The sequence below is a fragment of the Zingiber officinale genome, chromosome 2A, assembly GCF_018446385.1.
Source record: "Zingiber officinale cultivar Zhangliang chromosome 2A, Zo_v1.1, whole genome shotgun sequence".
Lineage (NCBI taxonomy): Eukaryota > Viridiplantae > Streptophyta > Magnoliopsida > Zingiberales > Zingiberaceae > Zingiber > Zingiber officinale.
The window spans coordinates 19,651,518-19,671,870 of NC_055988.1; the positions used below are offsets into that span (position 1 = coordinate 19,651,518).

The following is a 20,353-nucleotide window of genomic DNA, read 5'->3' on the forward strand; positions in this document are numbered from 1 at the left end:
AAGAAGGTTTTATGACATTTTTTTTTTAAAATAATTTTATTTTATTAATTACAATTTTAAAAATATATTAGTAATTTTTTAAAAAAATTTGGGTCCGCCCATGTTTCCTATGCGAGGTTTTAAAGAGATTTGTTAAAGAAAAAAAAAAGAATTTTTGTTTTTAATTATTGTGATACAAGATTTGAGATTTATAGTTTAGGAATGATAACAAAATTTTGAACCTATTTTTTCATCTTAAAATTAATAATATGGATGCTGTCAATAATTAATGATGAAAAAAAAATATAATGTAGGGTAATAAAGAGATTTTTTAGTCGTGGAAATGATAAATTTTTTATACTTTTCAGATGATATTAAAGTGAAGATATATTGAAGATTACAGTAAAATACGTATAGAATTTTAACTATTAAAGATGGCCTAATGAGTCTATTAATTTTGGCATGTAAGTTAGAAATCAGGAAGCGTAGTGAACGATTTAAAAGTCTAGCATTCTATAATTCTATTCTTATTTTAAAAAAGTTTCTATAAATATATTGTAATTAGAAATCGAATCATCTGGATGATTATTTAATACCGACTTATAAGTTAAAAAAAAAATTAATTAGGTTGGGTAACGTCGAGGTTGGGATGATCGGGCCGACTCCACAAATTCGTTATAACTAAGATTTGAATCATGAATACCCGAATGATAATTTGAATGTTCTACCATTGTATCATAATCCGGGAGCAACTTATAAGTTGAAAAAGTTAGGATGGATGGTATTTTTTCTTACGTATCATTAAGTAAAACATCTACATTACACGTGACTAGTAATCGACAAGCAAAGTGTATTTTTTCAGGGGTGTAAATGAATCAAGCCGCTCGCAAGGTATTCGAAGCTCGATTCGATAAAAACTCGTTTGAGCTCGTTTAATGAAGCACATTAAGATAAACAAACCAAGCTCAAGTTTCGTAATATTCGGCTCGTTAGTTCGTGAACACGTTCATTAAACTCATTAAATAACTTTTAAATAAAAAATAATAGTTTTGATATTGAATTTATAGATTTTGCACTATACTTATGAAAAATATAGATAAATATATTAAATTTATTTATTAGAATAAAATTATAAAATTTAATAATAATATTATAATTTTCTCTAAATATATAATTTAGTTTTTAGTGAATATTTAAATTTATGATTTATATTTATTAAACTCGTTTAGGTTCGATAAAAGCTTGAATAAGTTCGTGAGCCATGAATATATTCGTTAAATAAACTTGAGCTCAGTTCGATTATAAACGAGTCAAGCTCAAACATTCAAAAATTCGACTCGACTCGGTTCGATTATACCCCTAATTGTCATAAGCCAAATAAATAATACAAATACGATAGGGTTAAAGCAAACCCGGTCGAATTCTGTTTCGAGTGAGGCCGACCAAACCGATGCCGATGTTTCTTCCTTCCTCTACTAGCAGCTTTGTTAATGCTCTTCTTCGCCATAAAAGGAAAATAAAAATAAAAAATGCCGACCTCTCTGCTGCTCCTCCGGCGTCGCCATGTGAGGTACTCTCGAGAATCGCGAAGATCTCCATGCAGAGAACGAGAGAGATCTCCTCCTCCATGTGCTCGGCTGCTCCGGAAGCCCCTTTGTCTTTCGTCTTGCTTGCGCTACTGTCTCATACATATTCTGATTATTTCAGGATGGTCAGGGCAAATGAGCTAATCCTGAAGAAGAATGGGTTGCACTTCGTCCATTCCGAAGAGGAAGAAGAAGAATATCAGCATCGATGAGGTTGCAGTGTTCGTCCCAGTTCTCTGGATACCTGTGGACGTGGATCTGGTTCGCCCTCTTCGGGGATTAGTGCCTCGGGACGTTCTTGAAAAACTCTCTACATTTCGTCGACGAATAGTATCACTGGCAAAAGAGAGTTGTGCGCAATCTTAAACTCACATTCCCGATTAGTATTTGTTGTTTTTTTTTCCCTGTTTACTAACTCTGAGTTGTCAGCTTTTTCATCAATATCTAACGTTTTGGAAGCCCATCGAACTCTTGATGATTACCTACCCATTCTTATTGGTTTAGTAAATCCTGGTATGGTTCTCCTGTATTTACTATTTCATAAAATTTTAGCTACAGTGATTTTAGTTGGACCAACCATTACCTTACAGAAAGCCAGCTTGAGACATCAGTTGAGTTCAAGTGGAAAAGCCTTGGAGATGATGGACATGTATGAAAACAGATACTTATTCTTTGAGTTTTGTGTACCTTTTTTGTCGTAAAGTTTGAATTTTGTTTAGGTAACTTGTTTTGCAAGTGCTTGGTACGAAATGCTCTCGGCTGTGCATATGAAGGCAATCTTGTCTTTCTTAGAAGCAAACCTAATTCTCAGGTCTAAGGATAATCCTGATTCATTGGAAATTAAAGTATCTGAAGGTATGCCATTCTTTATCATTTCACAGTAATTTGAAAATAAAATAATTTACTGTATAGTACTTCATTTTATTTATAGTTACTTATGGTAAAGGAGACCTAATTTTTCAGACTCATTGGTTCTTGATAATTCACTCTTCAACAGATTCAAAGAGTACTGCTATTGAATTATTACTCAAGGGTTCAGGGTGCTTGGAGTATGCGATTCACCATATATTGGTGCATTTGCCAACGCAAATAAGGTAGCAACCATAAGCTTTAGGATGAATTTTCTCTTTGCTATGCCATCCCTGAGAAATATCCCAAGTCTTTCTTTTTTTGGAGAAAAAACTCCTAAATCTTAATGTCTCATATCAGCAAAATGCTAACTGAAGGAATTGCACAGTGACATCAGAATTACACACAGCAACACAAATGAGGTTGCAATCATAAGCTTTAGGTGGACTTTTCTCTTTGCTATGCCATCTATGAGCAAATTCCAGAAACCTTTTTTTTTCCTAGATAAAACGAATTTCTAAATCTTTAGGTCTCACAGAAACACAATATTAATTGAAGAAATTGCACATTGTGTCTGCACTCCATCAGAATTACATGGGTAGCTGGCATGCCTGGTTTATATAAAAATATATAATAAGAGCTTTACGAATGAAATGAATAAAGCACAATGCTCCTCCAAACTAGAATATATCTTATTGGAATTACCTAAGCCTTTTGATGACATAGAGTATAATCTGCTCCAAATATATTGACATATATGCATGTTAGAAAAAACATATCAGTCATAAGATCCTTCAGCCCCTTTGTCACAAGTCTAGATATACTATCTTGTTTTCTCATAACTTGCAAGTTAAGATTTATCTGTATGATTGAGCAAGCAAATAATGTATGTTTTTATTTATTTATTTATGTTATTACTTCAATCTAATGATGCAACTACGGCTTTTATCTATTACCACAATTAATTTTTGTAATTAGGACAAGTCTGCCAAAGGATGTACAAGAGGGCATATTGGAGGCTATCTCCTCTCAAGCATTGGCTCAGGTACTCTTTCATCAGCTATTGAATTTGAAGAGCAAATCTACTTGTTAATATGTTGCCTAACCAAGTCTAGTTAACATTTTTACGATATTCTATCAGTGGGTGAATCTTAGTTAACATTTCAGTCTATTGCGATGGATTTGAGTTGACTAGATGAACTATCAGTTGATTGGAGAACAATTGGTGGAAAATGATCTCGTGATCTACATTCAATTGGCTAACAAATTAATTGAGTCGATTAACATTAAATATTATAGTTGGGTGAAGTTTATCTAAGCATGGATCGGTGACTATGAACAGAGGTGTAAGGGAAGCTTGAAATAGAAATAGAAAGCCATAATTCGTTGCCATTCCACAGTTCACAAATCATTCTTTTTTCTATAGTCTTATCTGCTTAGCACTTAAGGTTTCTACCTCTTAAGCCCTAAATTTGTTTTTATATTCAATTGCTTTGTTATTGATTTATTTTACTTTTTTTGTAGATGGTTTTGTACCAAGTTTCTCCACCTCTAGAAAGAGAAAATAGTGAGCTTTTTCAAAGTGTTAAGAGTTTGTAGGTCATGGAGTAGAAATCAAAGGTTCCCAATCACGTAAATCATTTGTCAATGCTTGTGTTTTTCTTTTGTAAATGGTTTTGTACGAGATTTTTCCACCTCTAATAAGGAGAAAGTAGGAACCAGAGGTAATCATGTAAATCATTTGTTAGCATTTGTATTTTACTCTTGCTATGTTTATTTTATTTAGATCCGATGTATGTATTTGGTTTTACCAAAGAAAGAGAAAGGATTTTTATTTTAGGTCATAGTGATATTCATCCCTCCTCTAGTCATTCGGTCACGACCGTATCAATTCGAACACATACCTCATTTGTCAAACCTAAAATATAGTCCTTAAGAGGTGCTAGAATCGACTATATTTGTAATAGGCTAGGTTTTGATAATATCTTGGATCGTGAGAGACATATTTGTAAATAGTATACACTTAAAGGGCCTAGATGTAATATTTTGATAAATAATATGTATATAGGTAGAAGGGACGGGACAGGGCGGTGGCACACATTAGAATTATTTTTTATAGGTTGAAACTATGTTATGATCATAGCAGCAATCACATAACCTTGAATTGTATTCCAAACATGGCATGATTAAATCCCAAATCCTTGATACCATTGTTACCATTTGAGTCAATACTAAGTTAAATATTTGTTGAATTGAATTACTGGTTTGATTAATTAAATTAATTGATCTTACTATGCCCCATGCAAAGATCTTATACTTACAATTAGAACCACATTACTTTGCTATATTTTAATCTACTTTTAGTAAACACATACCCTAGGACTATATGCCCAAGTATCTACTTCAACGTGCATTAACTCTGAGTTCAAAATCAATTATATAATAGCTCAAATTTAAAAACCTGTGAATCCAAGTTAGCTATTGAATCTGTTCAACTAAATCAAGTTGCACACAAGCGTCAAACACAACAATGGCAAGTTAAATCTAGATTACCAATTAATTTAATTATCATGAAGTACATTAATTTTATCATGATAAAGTCCAGATCTTTGGTTGACTATAATTTTAAAATCATATCAGTAAATAGTTTGGTTTCCAGTTGACAAAGATTTGAACCAAATGATCATCTAATTTTACTCAGAGAATATGGAATAAATGGTCATGATTTAGTCACTATAGCTTGCCTTTAAATGGGTTCTATCCTAAATTTTATGACTTTAAAATCATCTCATAAGTGAACAATATAGACTTTTCCCATTTAGTTAGTCTCCAAAATGCTGCTTGATTGGATTGCTTGTGAGCTATTTGGTCAGAGGTTGAAATGTGCTTATGATATAATGTCAGAACTTAGAAGTATCCGACACAAGAGCTTTTGCCCCACTAGCTAAAGAGCAAGATATAAAGAAGCTAAATTTTAACTGAGATCGCATTCACCATGTGATGTGACTTCAAGGACTGAGAGCTTTATGCTAAGATAAATGGAGTCCAAAATGATTATAACTTGCTGATATTATTTATTTTTGGTTCCACTTTAGCAATTCGTGCAACAATTAGTTCATAAAAATTAGGTAATTTCCCTTTTTATTCTAAGCTAACCTAGAGGTCAGAATAATAAATTATTTCATTGTCATTCAATTCAAAATCAGTTACTTCGTAATAGTCACAAATAAGATTATATGTGAGGGAATGAAAACAAGCATCATATTCAACAATGAAGTTCCACTCCTTAGATGAGAAGTGGAAGAGCCTTTTTGAGACCTGGCAAAAGTTTATTCTTTCCTCCAAAATTATTCTACCACACCACCATATTTTTCTCTTGGAGTTATGAGAGAAGCTACACAATAACAACAACCAAATCTTATCCCACTCGGTTGAGTCGGCTATATGGATCCTTTTATGTCATTGGACTCTATTCTTGATATATCATCTATACTTAAATAAATTTTATTTTATTTTATTGTTGCTAACAAAGTCTTTTTTTTGGTCTTCCTCTTCCTTGTTTGATGTGCATATTTGCCATAGTTTCATATCGCCTAACTGTTTTCCTTAATAGATGCAATTCCGACTTTTTCTCTAATGCTCTTATTTCTTATTTTGTTCATCCTTGTATGTCCACTCATTCACCTTAACATTTTCATCTCCGCAACTCTCATCTTCTACCCACGTGCTCGAGTCATAGTCCAAAATTCAATGCCATATAACATAGTAGCTATTTTGTTGAACTTCCCTTTAAATTTTAGAGGTATTTTACGATCACATAAAACATCGACGCTCTCATCCATTTCAACTATCCTGCTTGTATTTTATGTAAGACATATCTCTCAATTCCGCTATCATTTTTATAAAAATGATCCTAAATACTTAAAGCTCTCAGTTCTAGATAACTTGTCATCTCCTATCTTAACAATTATCTCATTACGTCTAAAATTATTAAATTTAAATTTCATATATTTTGTTTTTACTCTATACTAAACCTAAAGCCTTTCACTTCTAGTGTTTTCTGTCAAGATTCTAGTTTAGTGTTTACTCCTTCATTTGTCTTATCTACCAAATTGATATCATTTGCAAACAACATACACCACTGTACTATGTGAATTTTACCTGAGTTTATCCATAATTAGTGTAAAAAGATAGAGACTTAGAGTTGATCCTTGATATAATCCTATCTTTATTGAAAATATTTCAGTTAATTCACTAACTTCACTCTTGTCATTACATTTTCGTACATATCCTTAATTAGTTTAATATATGTTACGTTAATATTTTTTTTTTAAAGAATTTTCTATATAATTTCTCTTGGGACTCTATCATAAGCTTTTTCTAGGTAATATCATATGTAAATCTTATTTTTATTTCCAATACTTTTCAATTAGTTGTCTGAGAAAATGTATAGCTTCTATTGTCGACTTTCCAGACATAAACCCTTAATCTTTTTTCTATTACTCTTTTCCAAAATTTCATGGTATGATTCATTAGTTTAATACCCCTATATTTGTACAATTTTGTAAGTCTTTTCCCTTCTTATATAAGGGAACTAGAGTACTTAACCGATATTTTTGTCATTTTCAATATCATATTAAATAATTTTGTAAGTGATTCAATACCTTGTTTCCCTAGGTACTACCATACCTCTATCGAAATATCATCTGGTTTATCGATTTTTCCATTATGCATCCCATTTAAAGCTTATTCTACTTCTGAAGTTTGAATTTTACGATAAAAATTTAAAATTTTATACTCATTTGACCTATTTAAATTACCTGTTAAGTTTGTCACCTAAACCTTTATTAAAAAGTTGATGAAAATACCTTTTCCATCACTCTTGTATTACTCCATCGTTTACTAGTATCTTATTGTATGTAATACATTTTATTTGGATAAGATCTCTGGTCTTCCTTTCTCTCACTTTAACTATTCTATAAATCTCTCTTTCCATTCTTTTATATCCAATTTTCGATATAGCCGTTCAAAAGTTTCATTATTTGCTTCATTCATTACTTTCTTAGCATCTTTTTTTTTTTGCTATTGTATTTTTTTTTAAGTTTTTCTCATTCTTACAAATATATAATTCCATATAAGCTATTCAATTTTTCTTCACTTTCTCTCGTACTTTTTCATTCCACCACCAAGATTCCTTACTTGGTGGTACATGCCCCTTTGACTCACCGAGTACACTCTTAGCTATTATTTTCAATTTTAATACCATCTTATCTCATGTCGTATTAAAGTCACTTATACTTGTATTCCTACATTCTCCATACATATGTTTTGCTTTCCATCTTTTAATTTCCACCGCTTAATTCTAGGAGTCATATATTTTCTTTCTATTAATACTATGCTTGAAGCATATATCCAACCCTACTAATCTATGTTGAGTAGTTAAACTTTTTCTAGAGATGACCTTACAATCTTTACAAATTTTTATATCTCTCTTCCTAATCATAAGAAAGTCAATTCGTGATTTTTTATTTTCACTTTTGAATATGATAAATGTTCTTCTCTTTTCTTAAAAAATATATTAGCTAATATACGGTTATCTGTTATTGCAAAATCCAATATAGTTTTCCGTAAAATTTCTTTCCAAACCCATAACCCCCATGTACCTTCTTATATTCCTCATTTTTCACTTATGACATGCCTATTTATATTGCCTCCTATTCAAATCATTTCATTTGGTAGAATATTTTGTAATATTTCATCTAGGTGGTCCCAAAATCTTGATTTGGTAACTTCTTTTAATCTTACTTGAGGTGTATATATGCTAATTATGTTCTTAGTTAGAGAGAAGCTATAAGTTGAAATATAGAGGTTTTCTTGTATAGCAAGAAACTGCATAAGATAGGGAAACTAATTAATCACTTTTTATAATTTTGATCCACTAACATAATTGAACATTTCCAAATATCAAAATTATCAAATCTCGAATTGTTTCTGCATTAGCCTTTAACTGCTTATCTAGTTTTGTAGATCTGGTTCAGTTATCCTTTTATTGTCAAATGCAGTGTGTTGAGATGCAGCTGGGTTTGGCACTTGAGTCTGAGAAAGCTACATTGTCTGTGAAGAGGAGACTAGCCTGTGAGGAAGTCAGCTACTTTGCCCAGGTTAGGAGCAAAACAAGAATGTTGTACATGCTAATATTATATGCAAATTATCAATTCTCATAATTGTAATTAACAAATAAAATTGACGTATCTTTGAGATGTGATCTAATAGTTGTCATGGGCTTGCCCACTAATTTCCTCAATAATTAAGGACAATGGAGAAGGCTGGAACAGTGTTTACACTTATTCGTTATTGTCCATTTGTATGTGTAGTATAATTCGCTTGTGTTTTTATATTCTTTTGGTGTTGTTTTTCCATTGTATTTCAAAATTGAATTTTTGATTGCTTTTATAACCAATAAGTAAAAAACAGTTCTGTTCTAGGTGGTAAGCAATTAACCAACTGTCTAGTGACAAGGTGGTAGGTAGGCACCTAAACAGGACCTAAACGGCCTGGTATTAAAATTTTATTAAAACATGGAGATATGGTTAAGCACTCAAAGTTACAATCATAAATTCTTAATTATATATCATGAAACATCTATACCTATAATAAGAATCAAACATATTCTATCTCATATTGCAGTTAATTGAACAACACTGCTAATAGAACATACAATTCTTAAGGATAAAGCTATGTTGTAAGAAAACATATAGTAAAGGTAGTTCAGGATTTATGGTTTAATATTATCTAGTAATGGAACTCACTTCTTCCACTAGGCTGCTCTTTTCTTTTTGCAAGGAAACAACTAGGTGCCCAGACGTGTCACCTAGGCAGCCCACCTAATCCACAGTTCGAATCAACCACTTAACAAGAACTGCATACCCTATAGGCGAAGTGGGAGGCTTCCAAAAATGGCTGGGCAGACACTTTAGCTTTCTTTATAAAACCATGAGTAGGTCAAGTTTAGACAACATATGCTATTCACATTTTGCTAGATTGGTCAGTGATTCTTACAGTCACAAATTTTCAGATGTATTCTATAACTTTTTGGGTCAAAGTTAATATGGCAAAGCTGAAAGGTATGAAGTTTATTCAGTGAAATAAGAGTAAGTTAAGATCCAGACAAATATTTAACCGAAGTCAAAAGGAATAGTGGCGATAGTCTTGTTTTTTTGCTTTCTTAGTTGTATGGTTTCCAATATTGATGAAGGCTTGGATTAATTGCAGTGTGTCATGTTCTTATGTTCATAACTATAAATTGTTCATGTTCACCTTATGACATCCAGGTTAATCTATTTCCCTCCTGCAATAATTAATGGCTCAAACTCCAAAGGGCCTGCTGATATTATAAATCTAAAGCAAAAGACAAACAAATATAGCTAAAAACTACTTGTATCTGTATTTTCTTGTAATTTTCTACTTTTTGTTCATCAGGCTCACTACTGGTTGTCAAGATGTGACACCAGTGATGCATATGGAAAGAAACTTCTCTTATTCATTAGATGGAAGTTCCTTGAAGCTAAGGTTTTAGAAAATATTCCTTTTTCAATCAATATTTATTTTTTACATCATTTAGTAAGCTTGTGTTTCTTAACCTTGAATTGTATAACCAGGCAGCAGCATATTATTACCATAGTCATATTCTTGACAAAGGAAGTGAACCATCCAATCACATCAGTGCCGTTTGCTGCCTATTTGCAGCTGATGAGCTCCTAATCGAAAGCAAGAGAGCCAACTTAAGCTTTTGTTTGGCAGCTCCTGTCACCAGGTCTGTCTTGTTTATTCTAAAATTTCAACATATTTTGCTTAATATGTGAACTTTTATTATCTGGAATATTTCTCTTAATAGGGTCCCTCCTGCATGGGGTGTCATGAAGCACTTGTACAGAAAAATCCCTGAAATGGCGTCTAAGAAATCCCAGACGTACAGATACCTTTTTGAAGAAGACAAGAATGGGTATGTAACTTGGCCAATCTTGTAATATTTGTACTCCTCTCCTTTGCTGTTGACATCCAAGATTGCAAGTTTCAACATACTCGATTGTGACATCTAAGTAGTTATTAATATGACAAACAATTAGTGAATCCAAAATAAAGGAGAAGGTAGATAGAGAAATGATTTTCATTCCTTTTGTTAATTAACATATCAATTAACAAAGATACTTGCACTTCTTTAGAAAGTAAAATATTTTAAGACGTTCTGTGCAAGATGGGCATGCTAATAAATGGCATATCAAGGAGGGTGTTGGAATGATGTGTAATAATATTATTTTGTTAATGGACATTCTGTAAGATTTGGAAATAATAAATAGTACCACTACATTGACAATTCTTGTTTTCTGGTGTAGGCATTTGCAAGCTTTGCCAGATCTTCCAGAATTCCCTCTGTCTTTGAGGCCTGATGACTACGAGTTACCAGAAGTGGGCGCATGCTGGAGTAGTGAGAATGGGCAACCTCAGCTCCTAACTCTCAAGGCTCATCTCAAAGATGAGATTGATTCAGACTGAAGTGCAATTCTCATAGACAATGCCAGCCACACACCATTACCAAGTACGTATGTATTTATCATACAGAACCTGCAAACACCATTTCGAACTATTATGGCATCCTTACCCCTCTCTCACCTGATTAATAATATTCGCATTTGAACTCTGTACACAACCTCAAGAATAACTATATTTTTCTATAGATTCTTCACCAGTTGGAAGATCTTAGTGGATATAAAATGATGATGATAACTAAGAAGCTGTGTTGCAGCATGGAAAAACTCACAGCGGGGAGATAATACTTGTAGAGAAATTAAAACTTTGTTAGAAAGTAACATGAATTTTATTTGAAAGGGAAGGGAATGCTATAAAATGATGGATTTTCTTTCTGTATTACCAACAACAGGCTTACTCTTCTAAAAACATGGTTAATCTTTACTATGAAATTGCTATAACTAGTACAATAATAAAATCATAACGAACTTGAGGTTGTTCAGAAGTTCTAAAATTTTGGAAATTGATATGATTGTTGAATTATTACCTTTCCTTAGAGCTTGGTTTTTGTCCACCAAGGAAATCTGAAATCAATTGGAAATCTTGATAAAATATTCCTATGTTGAATATGAGTGCCTGGGGAGGTTGACTGTGACATGTTGGATTTCAAGGGACACTGCTGCTAAGAGGAATTGGAACAAAACCAATAGACATGATTAACGGCTAAAATATCCCAAGGATTATAATCGACAATAATAATTAGATAAGTTGGCAAGTCGCAACAATTTTTTTCTTGATCACTCAAAAGGATAAATGGACTAGCATGAAGTTCTTTTTGGCGCTCTCAAATGAACTCAACAAGACTCTTGACTCGTTAGTCGAGAGTTCTTGACTCAGTGGTCTAGAGTTAATCTCTTAGGGTGCGTTTGGTTCAAGTCATCATGTATAACCTTGGTTATGTGATTATCAGGTAATCACATAACCAAGGTTATGGGGAATACAAAATGTTTGGTTCAACTTAGGTAATGCAACAAAAACTTGTTTGTTTGAAGGTTTTAATGAATACCCTAGTTTAATATTTTACTGTATTACCCTCAGTTACAAAACCAATTATATATAATAATAATAATAATATTATTATTATTATTATTTATTTATTTTTTAATATTTTTTTACTTTTCTTTTTCCTGTATATTTTTTTACTTTTTTATGTGTTTTTTTATTTTTTAATGTTTTTATATTATTTATATTTATATTTTTAAATTTTTTACATTTTTTTAATTTTTATTTTTATTTATTTATTTATTTTATTTTTATTTTAAAATTTATTAAAATTTTAAAATTTTTTAACATTTTTAAAATTTTTATTTTTTATTTTTAAAATTTATATTTTTAAAAATTATTTTTTTTAAAAAAAATAAAATTTTAAATTTTAAATTTTTTAAAACATTTTTTTATTTTTTAAAATATTTTTTAATGTTTTTTTACATTTTTTCTTTTTTTTTTATGTTTTTTCTTATCGGAGGGTATTTTTGGTAAAAAAAATTCGTTAACCCCGGAATCAAGAAAAACCTTAGTTTGCTGAGGTTTTCCGATTCCGGGCTGCATAACCTTTTTGCTGACGTGTAGGGCATAGAACATTACTCGGGAATCATCGAATACCTAAACCAAATAAGATTTTTGTTGATAACCTTGGATGGATAACCAAGGTTATCAAGAATAACCCCGAACCAAACGCAACCTTAGGGTATTTCATCATCAGTAATAATAATTAATCACTCGTTTGTCTGATTTTACAATTACTGTTAGAATGCAGTGAAAATACAAACTAAGTGGTGAAACAAATAAATAAAAATCTTTTACATGGTTCAGAACCGTTTCTCCTCAAACCTTTTAAAAGTGCAAAAAACTCTTGCACTCTTCTTGCATAGTATGAGAATTAAGTACAAGAAGAAGATCAAAGAATGTAACACAATGGGAAAAAAGACCATTGTGTTGGTTGGTGTGGCGGAAGTGGTTCGGATCGCTAGATGAGATGAGTGAATAGCGATCTGCAAATTAAAATGATCTTTCCTCTTGCCAACAATTTAGCAAGAACACACACATTAATGACAAACAAAACACAAATGAAAGAGGACAAAAAAAGATTATTTGGTTACAACCTTCGGGTTGTTAGTTTAAGAATGGTGAAAGCTCCACTATCTTCTCCTTTTTCGAAAATGCCCGGATGCAGAGAAGTCTCTTATAACAATTTAAACGCAAAGGAAATAATAGAACTAAAACACAGATATTTGAAAGTGTGATGTATCTTGTTCTTCGAGCTTTAGTCCTATTTATAGCTTTCATCTCGATATGATTATTCTGCTACTGTGGCACCTCTAGTTCACCGAACACTCTCCGGTTGCTTGTATAGTGTTGACGTGTCCTCAACCTTTATTCGCTTTGACAATGGCTTGATAATGATTCTGGATGACTCAACTCCTTCCTGATCGATTGGAGGTTCTTTGATCACATGGAGATTTGTTGACATGGACACCGTCCTGATTCATTTTGGCAATGGTTACCGCTGATGTGGCGAAAGCATCTGGTCGCTTGGCGAGGTTCCGAGTACTTAGACTTCAGACACCTAGAATGGTCAACTTCTGAACTTGACCATTTTCTTCTTCAATCGCCTCGGTGATTGACTGGTCACCCGGAATTGAGTTTGCCCCAACTCAATTTTATGAATCTCCTCGAGCAATCTTCCTCCCAATTTCTCGTCTCTAGGATGCATCTTGTGCGCCCTTCACGCTTTCACTGGAGTATTCTTCTGCAGCTCTTTCATCGGATGCACTGAGTCCGTCGGTTCCTTTCTTGTTCCATCCTTCGCGTTCGCCTACTTCTTCTGCAGTCTCTGACGCTCCTTAGCCATCGTGTACCTTTATATTCTCCTAAGTCCTTGCACATTTAGACATATAGGTCAAAATACAACAAGGACCTAATTTGAACTTGTTTGTTAACACATTAAAACACGACTAGAGGTTCTAACAATCTCTTTTTAATATTTGTCAAACTAAGTTTAAATTAGGGTAAAGCGCATAAAGCAAATAATTCTAACATTACAAAAAAATCAATTAAACATTGCAAGTAGTAACTCCTTGCATTTATGCCAAAATTTCATTTTCTTCTTTCCCTTTTGACAACAATAAACATTGAGTTCAACAAAAAAAAAATTGGGAAAAATTATTTGACTATTATAATAATATGAAATAATTATATAACATGAAGCACAATATTCTTTATCACAAAAAAATTAATATTCACCAAAAAATCATTTTCATTAAATTCTTAATTTTAATAAACATATTTTTAGAAAGATAATTTTAGAAAACTTTCTATGCGTCCAAAAAATTATGAAATTTTGACTACAGATAGAAAACATGTCATATGTTTCATGAAAAATAATTTCCAAGAAAATCTGTTCTGAAACAAAATATTTATTTTTAATCATACATCATGAGTCAACCATTTGTAAAAATTATTTAATTCTATAGTTGACTATTCTAAAATTTTCTAAGTTATTAAAACAGATTTAGACATTCAAAATAAATTCATGCTTATTGGATTTATAGTCCCATAGGGCGGTGTGGAGGTTGAGGAATGGATTGTTGCCACGTGAAATCTTGAAAGTCGAAACTCGGTCTGTCCGAGCACATCTTCCCCTATGCCTTGACTCCTACATTAATGACTAGTAGCCATTCGTGGTTTACCTTCTCTGTGTTGGCGGGGGCGTTGGGGGGCGAACGAATCACCTTTTCCCATTTGTTTACTAGATTTATCAAATTTTTTTGGGAATAAAATATTATGGTAATTTTTTAATTTGACCCCTAGGGTATTCAAAATTATATTTTGCTCTTCTATATCCTAATTCTTGTTTGCTAAATTTTATTCTTTGTTTCTTTAACATTATATTCTGATTATTTGAACCAATGAAAATTTTTTCTAATGGTAATTTTTGAGTTTCTATTTGTTCCCTTAATTTTACATTTTCATCCTTAACCTTTTCAAATTCTTAGTTAGAGCATGAATTTTCTAATTCAATTTTTACTCTTTTCAATTTTATATCCTTAGACCTTAAAGCATTTTAATAGTGTCATACAATTGATCTGAGGGTAGATATGTACCTCATCGTGTCGAATTCGTATATCGATGCTCCTCCTATATTGTTATTTTCTTCGCATGAGCTTTCTGACTCTTATTCTTGATGAGTTGCTATTAGTGCAAGACCAACTATATACAGTCTCTCTGAATCCATTGAAGATAGAAATTTTGCTCCAATTTACTTTTAACATTCTTTCCTTGGTTTTATTTTTCCCTTTTTTCATGGCCTCTTTTTTGAGCTTGGGCAGTTGTCTTTAATGTGACATTCCCGGTCACAGTTGAAACAATTTACCTTCCTCCTTGCCTTTTCTTTAATAGTTTCGGTCCATTTCGGATCCCTAAGCTTAGATCTTGACTAGTTCCTGGTCCTGGGAGGACAGGAACTAATGAATATTGCTCATTATTATTGTACTAACATTTGTCTTGCAGGTTATTATTTTGTTTATTGGACTAACATTATTTTACAGGACAAAGGAGCATATTTGCCTTCGGATGAACAGTGTCTGAAGGCGCTTTCAAGCTTGATGGAAGGCGCCTTCCATGGCTATGGAAGGTGCCTTCCATAGGATAAATTTTGGCCGAAGTCGTGGATAAGTACCGGGCTATTCAGGATCGAATCTGCCATATCGGAGGCGCCTTCCATGACTTTTATAAGGTTGTCTTGAGAAGGCATTGAACAACAACACTTATACGAGCTACTGAGCATTCATTTGAAGTTCTGATTGCTCTGGGCTCCTGCTACAAACATGCTGCACCCGACGACTGCTCCGAGGACTTCCAATCACGACCGACAGACCGTTATCGACACGAGTGCTCCCACTTTAATCTTTAAGTGTCGATAATTTTCTTTCGTAATTAATTACTGCAAAAGGACAAGTGCAGTGTGTTGCACTTATTCAACTTTCTTTGTACTCAATTTCCTCTTCCGGATGTACCGGAAGAGGCCTTTAGTGGATTACTTGTCGATAGGTCCACGAGATCTGAGTCTTGGAGTAGGAGCCGTCAAAGGCTCCGAATCAAGTAAACTGTTCGTGTCTTCTTGTGTTTTCGTTCTTCTTAGTTTTCCGCTGCGTTCGTACTTTGATTTTAAAAATAGAAAAGACGAGTTTTTGAAAACCACGTGATTCACCCTCTCTCTCACGTGCGATCGATCCAACACAAGTTACGAACATAGGATGAGACAAATGCAAATTGTTTGAACACAAAAATACAAATCAGTACTATGGAGGAAGGAGGGGGGATCTCTGGAGGGGGAAAGAACGATGATTAGCTACGTATATTCTTAAGATGTGTAACTCAAATGGAAAATGAACACTAGGGGATAAGAAAAATGGATGGATACGAAAGAGCTTTATAGCTTATTGAGGGAGCATATGTAGCATTAATGGTGGAAATGAAGAGTCACACGAGACTGATGATGGATCTAGCAACTTCAGAAGACGCGATAATAGTCAAGGGGACGATCTCAAGGCAGGTTGGCTCAGGGCTGGCAAGAGATTTGAACAGTGTTAACAAAAGCATGAGTAAAAAATTGCTTTGACCAAGATAATGCCCCATTTAAAGCATACTCGTAGACTCAAATTATTTAATTACTTACCTTGTCATGCTTGTTTTTCACTTATATTTGCTATCCATAAATCAATATCATTTAGTGCTTTCGAGCATCGTTATAACAACCTAAGTGTTAGATATCTAGTACTTCTGTGTCACTAATAATGACCAATGCGTCAAATATATTTTCACTGCTTCTAGGCATCGAGGTTACTACTTCTGAACAACATTATAACAACCTAAGTGCCAAGTAATTAGTGCTTCTAAGCCACTCATAATGGCCAATGTGTCAAATATATTTTCACTGCTATCAAGGTTATTACTTCTGAATAGCATTATAACGTCCTAAGTACCAGGTAATTAGTGCTTCCGAACCATTAATAATGACCAATGCGTCAAATATATTTTCACTACCTTTAGGCATCAAGGTTACTACTTCTGAACAGCATTATAACAGCATAAGTGCTATGTAACTAGTATTTCTGAGACACTAATAATGATCAACGCGTCAAATATATTTTCACCATCTCTAGACATTAATCTTACTGCTTCTGAACATCATTATCTTTACATCTCAAAAGTTGCATCTTGGTTATATTCTTATCTCATGAGTCTTTTTTGGTTGTGCATCTTTATATTCCTATACATTTAAGTGATTTTTATTCCATATCTCACGGGTCTCTATGAAACATATCGATGTATTCACATTCATCTTTAATTTATAAAGAGCATAACTTCGTTGCTTGAGTTTAGTTAGACAACATAGAGATCTCTAATATTATGGAAGGAATCAAATTACTTATATGGTAAGTAGAGCCATCTTTCGTGTAACACCTTCCAGACTTCATTCGACTTTACTTTTTAGACTGACTTAGAGGTGAGACATCTAATGACAACCAAATTTTTTTTCTCTTATACACTTAATCAGACTTCATTCGACTTTGCTCTTTAGTCTGACTTAAAGGAGGGGTATCTGATGGTAACCGAATTTGCCCAGAAAGATACACCAAATCCTCCCGAACAATATAGTTGAATTTTCTCTTTTGGAGGCTGGATGAATATGACTGGGCAATATCTTCGAAGCCTACAGTGTAATGTTACTTAGAATTCTGAGAATGATCTTGTGGATGCGCTGAGCAATAACTCTGTGTTCTGCACAACAATCTTACAAGGGTTCACCGGGCAATATCCTCAGAGCCGACAGGGCAATGCTACTTAGAATTCATGAAAGAGTCTTATGAAGTTCGTCGAGCAATATCCTCAAAACTTGCAGGGCAATGTTACATAGAATTTGCAGAAGGATCTTGTGGATGCGTCGTATGTTCTGCAGAGCAATCTTACGAGGGTTCACCGGGTTATATTTTCAAAGCCTAGGAGCAATAAATTTGCATTCAGCAGAGCCATCTCACAAAGGATCGCCAAACAATATCTCTACATTTTGCATAGCAATCTCATAAGACGCGCTGAGCAATAACTTTGCATTCTGTAGAATAACCTTATGAAAGATCGCCAAACAATAGTGCTAAGAGTATACAAGGCAATAATATGAAGATATGCAGAATAATATGGTCAGACAAGTCCTCCATCATCAAGCTCTTGATTGACAATACGTGATAATAATCTAATGTAGGGAGATATGTGGTATTTTCTTTAAGCTCTTCCTGTCTTACATGGCAACGGATGATTGAGAGACAACTGCTAGAGGTGGTTCTCTTGATTTCTTCTTCATAATACGTGGTAATTAGCCAATCGTGGACGAACATTCGTTGTTAGAGACGGTCTCCTAAGAATCCCCTTCACTTTATGTGGTAGTTAGGAATTGGGCGCGCAATAATAAACTATTAGAAGCGTGTCTTCGCTGACTTAGGCGGGAAGAAGTGGAAAGACGTGAAGACGGTTAATGTGGAGATTCCTTTTCTGATACCTATATAAATGGAGATTTCTTTTATAACAGCTATATAAATACCTCAGACAGTAACTCCTAGGTACGATGATCTTCTTCTAACTAGCAGAGATAATTCTTTCTTCTTGAAGCTCTTCCTTTACTACTTTCTCTCATTATCCATTTTGATCGATTAATGACTTGAGCGTCGGAGGGGCTTGCGTCGGAGAAGCCAGCCCAACTCTAACCTTTGTTACCATCTCAGATCCATTCGTCCATACGAGAGAGGAAGACTTGCGGAGAAGGAGGATCCCAAGTGAGTAGAAAAAAAGTCATCACTAACGATTTAGCAAGGACACACACATTAAATAAACAGATCACATAAAGGAAAGAGGACACGAAAGATTACTTGGTTACAACGCCCGAAGGAGGAGAAACCTCTTACAAAGGTTAAAGGAAATAACATGATTGAAACAGAGATATTTGAAAGTGGGTTGTATCTTGTTCTTTGAGCTTCAGTCCTATTTATAGCATTCATTTCGATCTGACCGTTGTGCTGACGTAGCACCTTAGGTCGGTTGTATAGTGTTGGCGTTCCCTCAACCTATATCTACTTTGACAACGGCTCGTTAACTGCTCTAGATGACTCAACCCTTTTCCAGTCGACCGGAAGCTCTTTGGTTGTCTGGAGGTTTGCTGATGAGGACATCGTTCTGATCCATTTCGGCAACGGCTACTACTGGCGTGGTGAGAGCATCCGAATGCTTGGAAGTGATTCGAGCACTTGGAATGGTCAACTTCTAAACTTGATCATTTTCTTCTCCATTCGTTTGGGTGATTGACTGGTCACCCAGAATTCAGTTCACCCTAACTCAATTTCATGAATCTACCCAAGCAATTTTCCTCCTAGCTTTTTATCCCTCGGATGCATCTCATGCGTATTTCATACTTCCACCGTAGTATTTTATGTAATTCTTCGTATCTCAGATACACTGAGTTCGTTGACTCTTTTCTCATATTATTCTTCTTGTTCGCTTGTGCCTTCCATCATCTCTGTTGGTACTTTGTCATCGTGTATTTGTATATTTTCCTAAATACCTACGTACTTAAACATATAAACATATAGATCACAACATAACAAAGACCTAATTTTGAACTTGTTTGTCAATATAACAAAACACAATTAGAGTTCTGACGCATGGGATAATAAATACAAGAAAAAGCAAAATACTGTTTCTACTTCTCCTCTTAGCCGTAGCCATAGCCATATGGCCCATATTCATAAATAAATACACACTTCACCTTTGTTTCATCTTTCGATTTTTTTTTCGCTCAATAGAATAACGTTGCCAATCGTCGATTGGTGACTTTTGTCAGCCTTTTACACCGCAATGATTACGTTACTCAACTAAAGTGAGTCACTTCGTGTTGGTGCATCGTGGCCTAAATGGTCTGATAATGTTTTGGTAGTTAAAGCCATTGCGAACATTTTTCTTCATCCCCTATTCTTCAATCCTCCCCACAATTAATAGTGTTTCAACAGTTCATAGCTCCAAGCCCTCCCTACGTATCCTTTTTAGTTCACCCTATAGCCTAGATTATTTATCTATTATTTTCTTCCTTGTTTTTATATTGCCATGCGCATTCAAAATACTCGTAGTTCCAGAATGCATTTTCACATGGAACAAATATTAGCACAAACCATCACATTGCTCACTGAGCAAAATGCATTGACCTAACGCAGAAGCTAAATATTGACAATAAAGGCAACCCTCACATTCCAAGGTGTCTTATCATAGTTTACATAATCACGATCTGGATCATACGATTTTACGATCGA

General features: G+C 33.7%; 1 protein-coding gene across 2 annotated transcripts; it reads left to right on the forward strand.

Moving 5' to 3' along the window:
• The first annotated feature begins 1,453 nt into the window (after window positions 1-1,453).
• On the forward strand, window positions 1,454-11,367 carry LOC122044443. Of its 2 annotated transcripts, none has more exons than XM_042604919.1 (13): window positions 1,454-1,608; window positions 1,687-1,917; window positions 1,995-2,078; window positions 2,156-2,214; window positions 2,285-2,420; window positions 2,563-2,659; window positions 3,393-3,459; window positions 8,477-8,575; window positions 9,894-9,983; window positions 10,073-10,227; window positions 10,309-10,416; window positions 10,808-11,010; window positions 11,150-11,367. In XM_042604919.1, the coding sequence occupies exons 2-12, from the start codon at window positions 1,722-1,724 to the stop codon at window positions 10,965-10,967; spliced, it is 1,251 nt and encodes a 416-aa protein (XP_042460853.1). In that variant the 5' UTR covers window positions 1,454-1,608; window positions 1,687-1,721; the 3' UTR covers window positions 10,968-11,010; window positions 11,150-11,367. The 2 variants fall into 2 exon arrangements, with proteins under 2 accessions (XP_042460853.1, XP_042460854.1); XM_042604920.1 differs by having other exon boundaries at window positions 1,497-1,549.
• The last annotated feature ends 8,986 nt before the right edge of the window (window positions 11,368-20,353 follow it).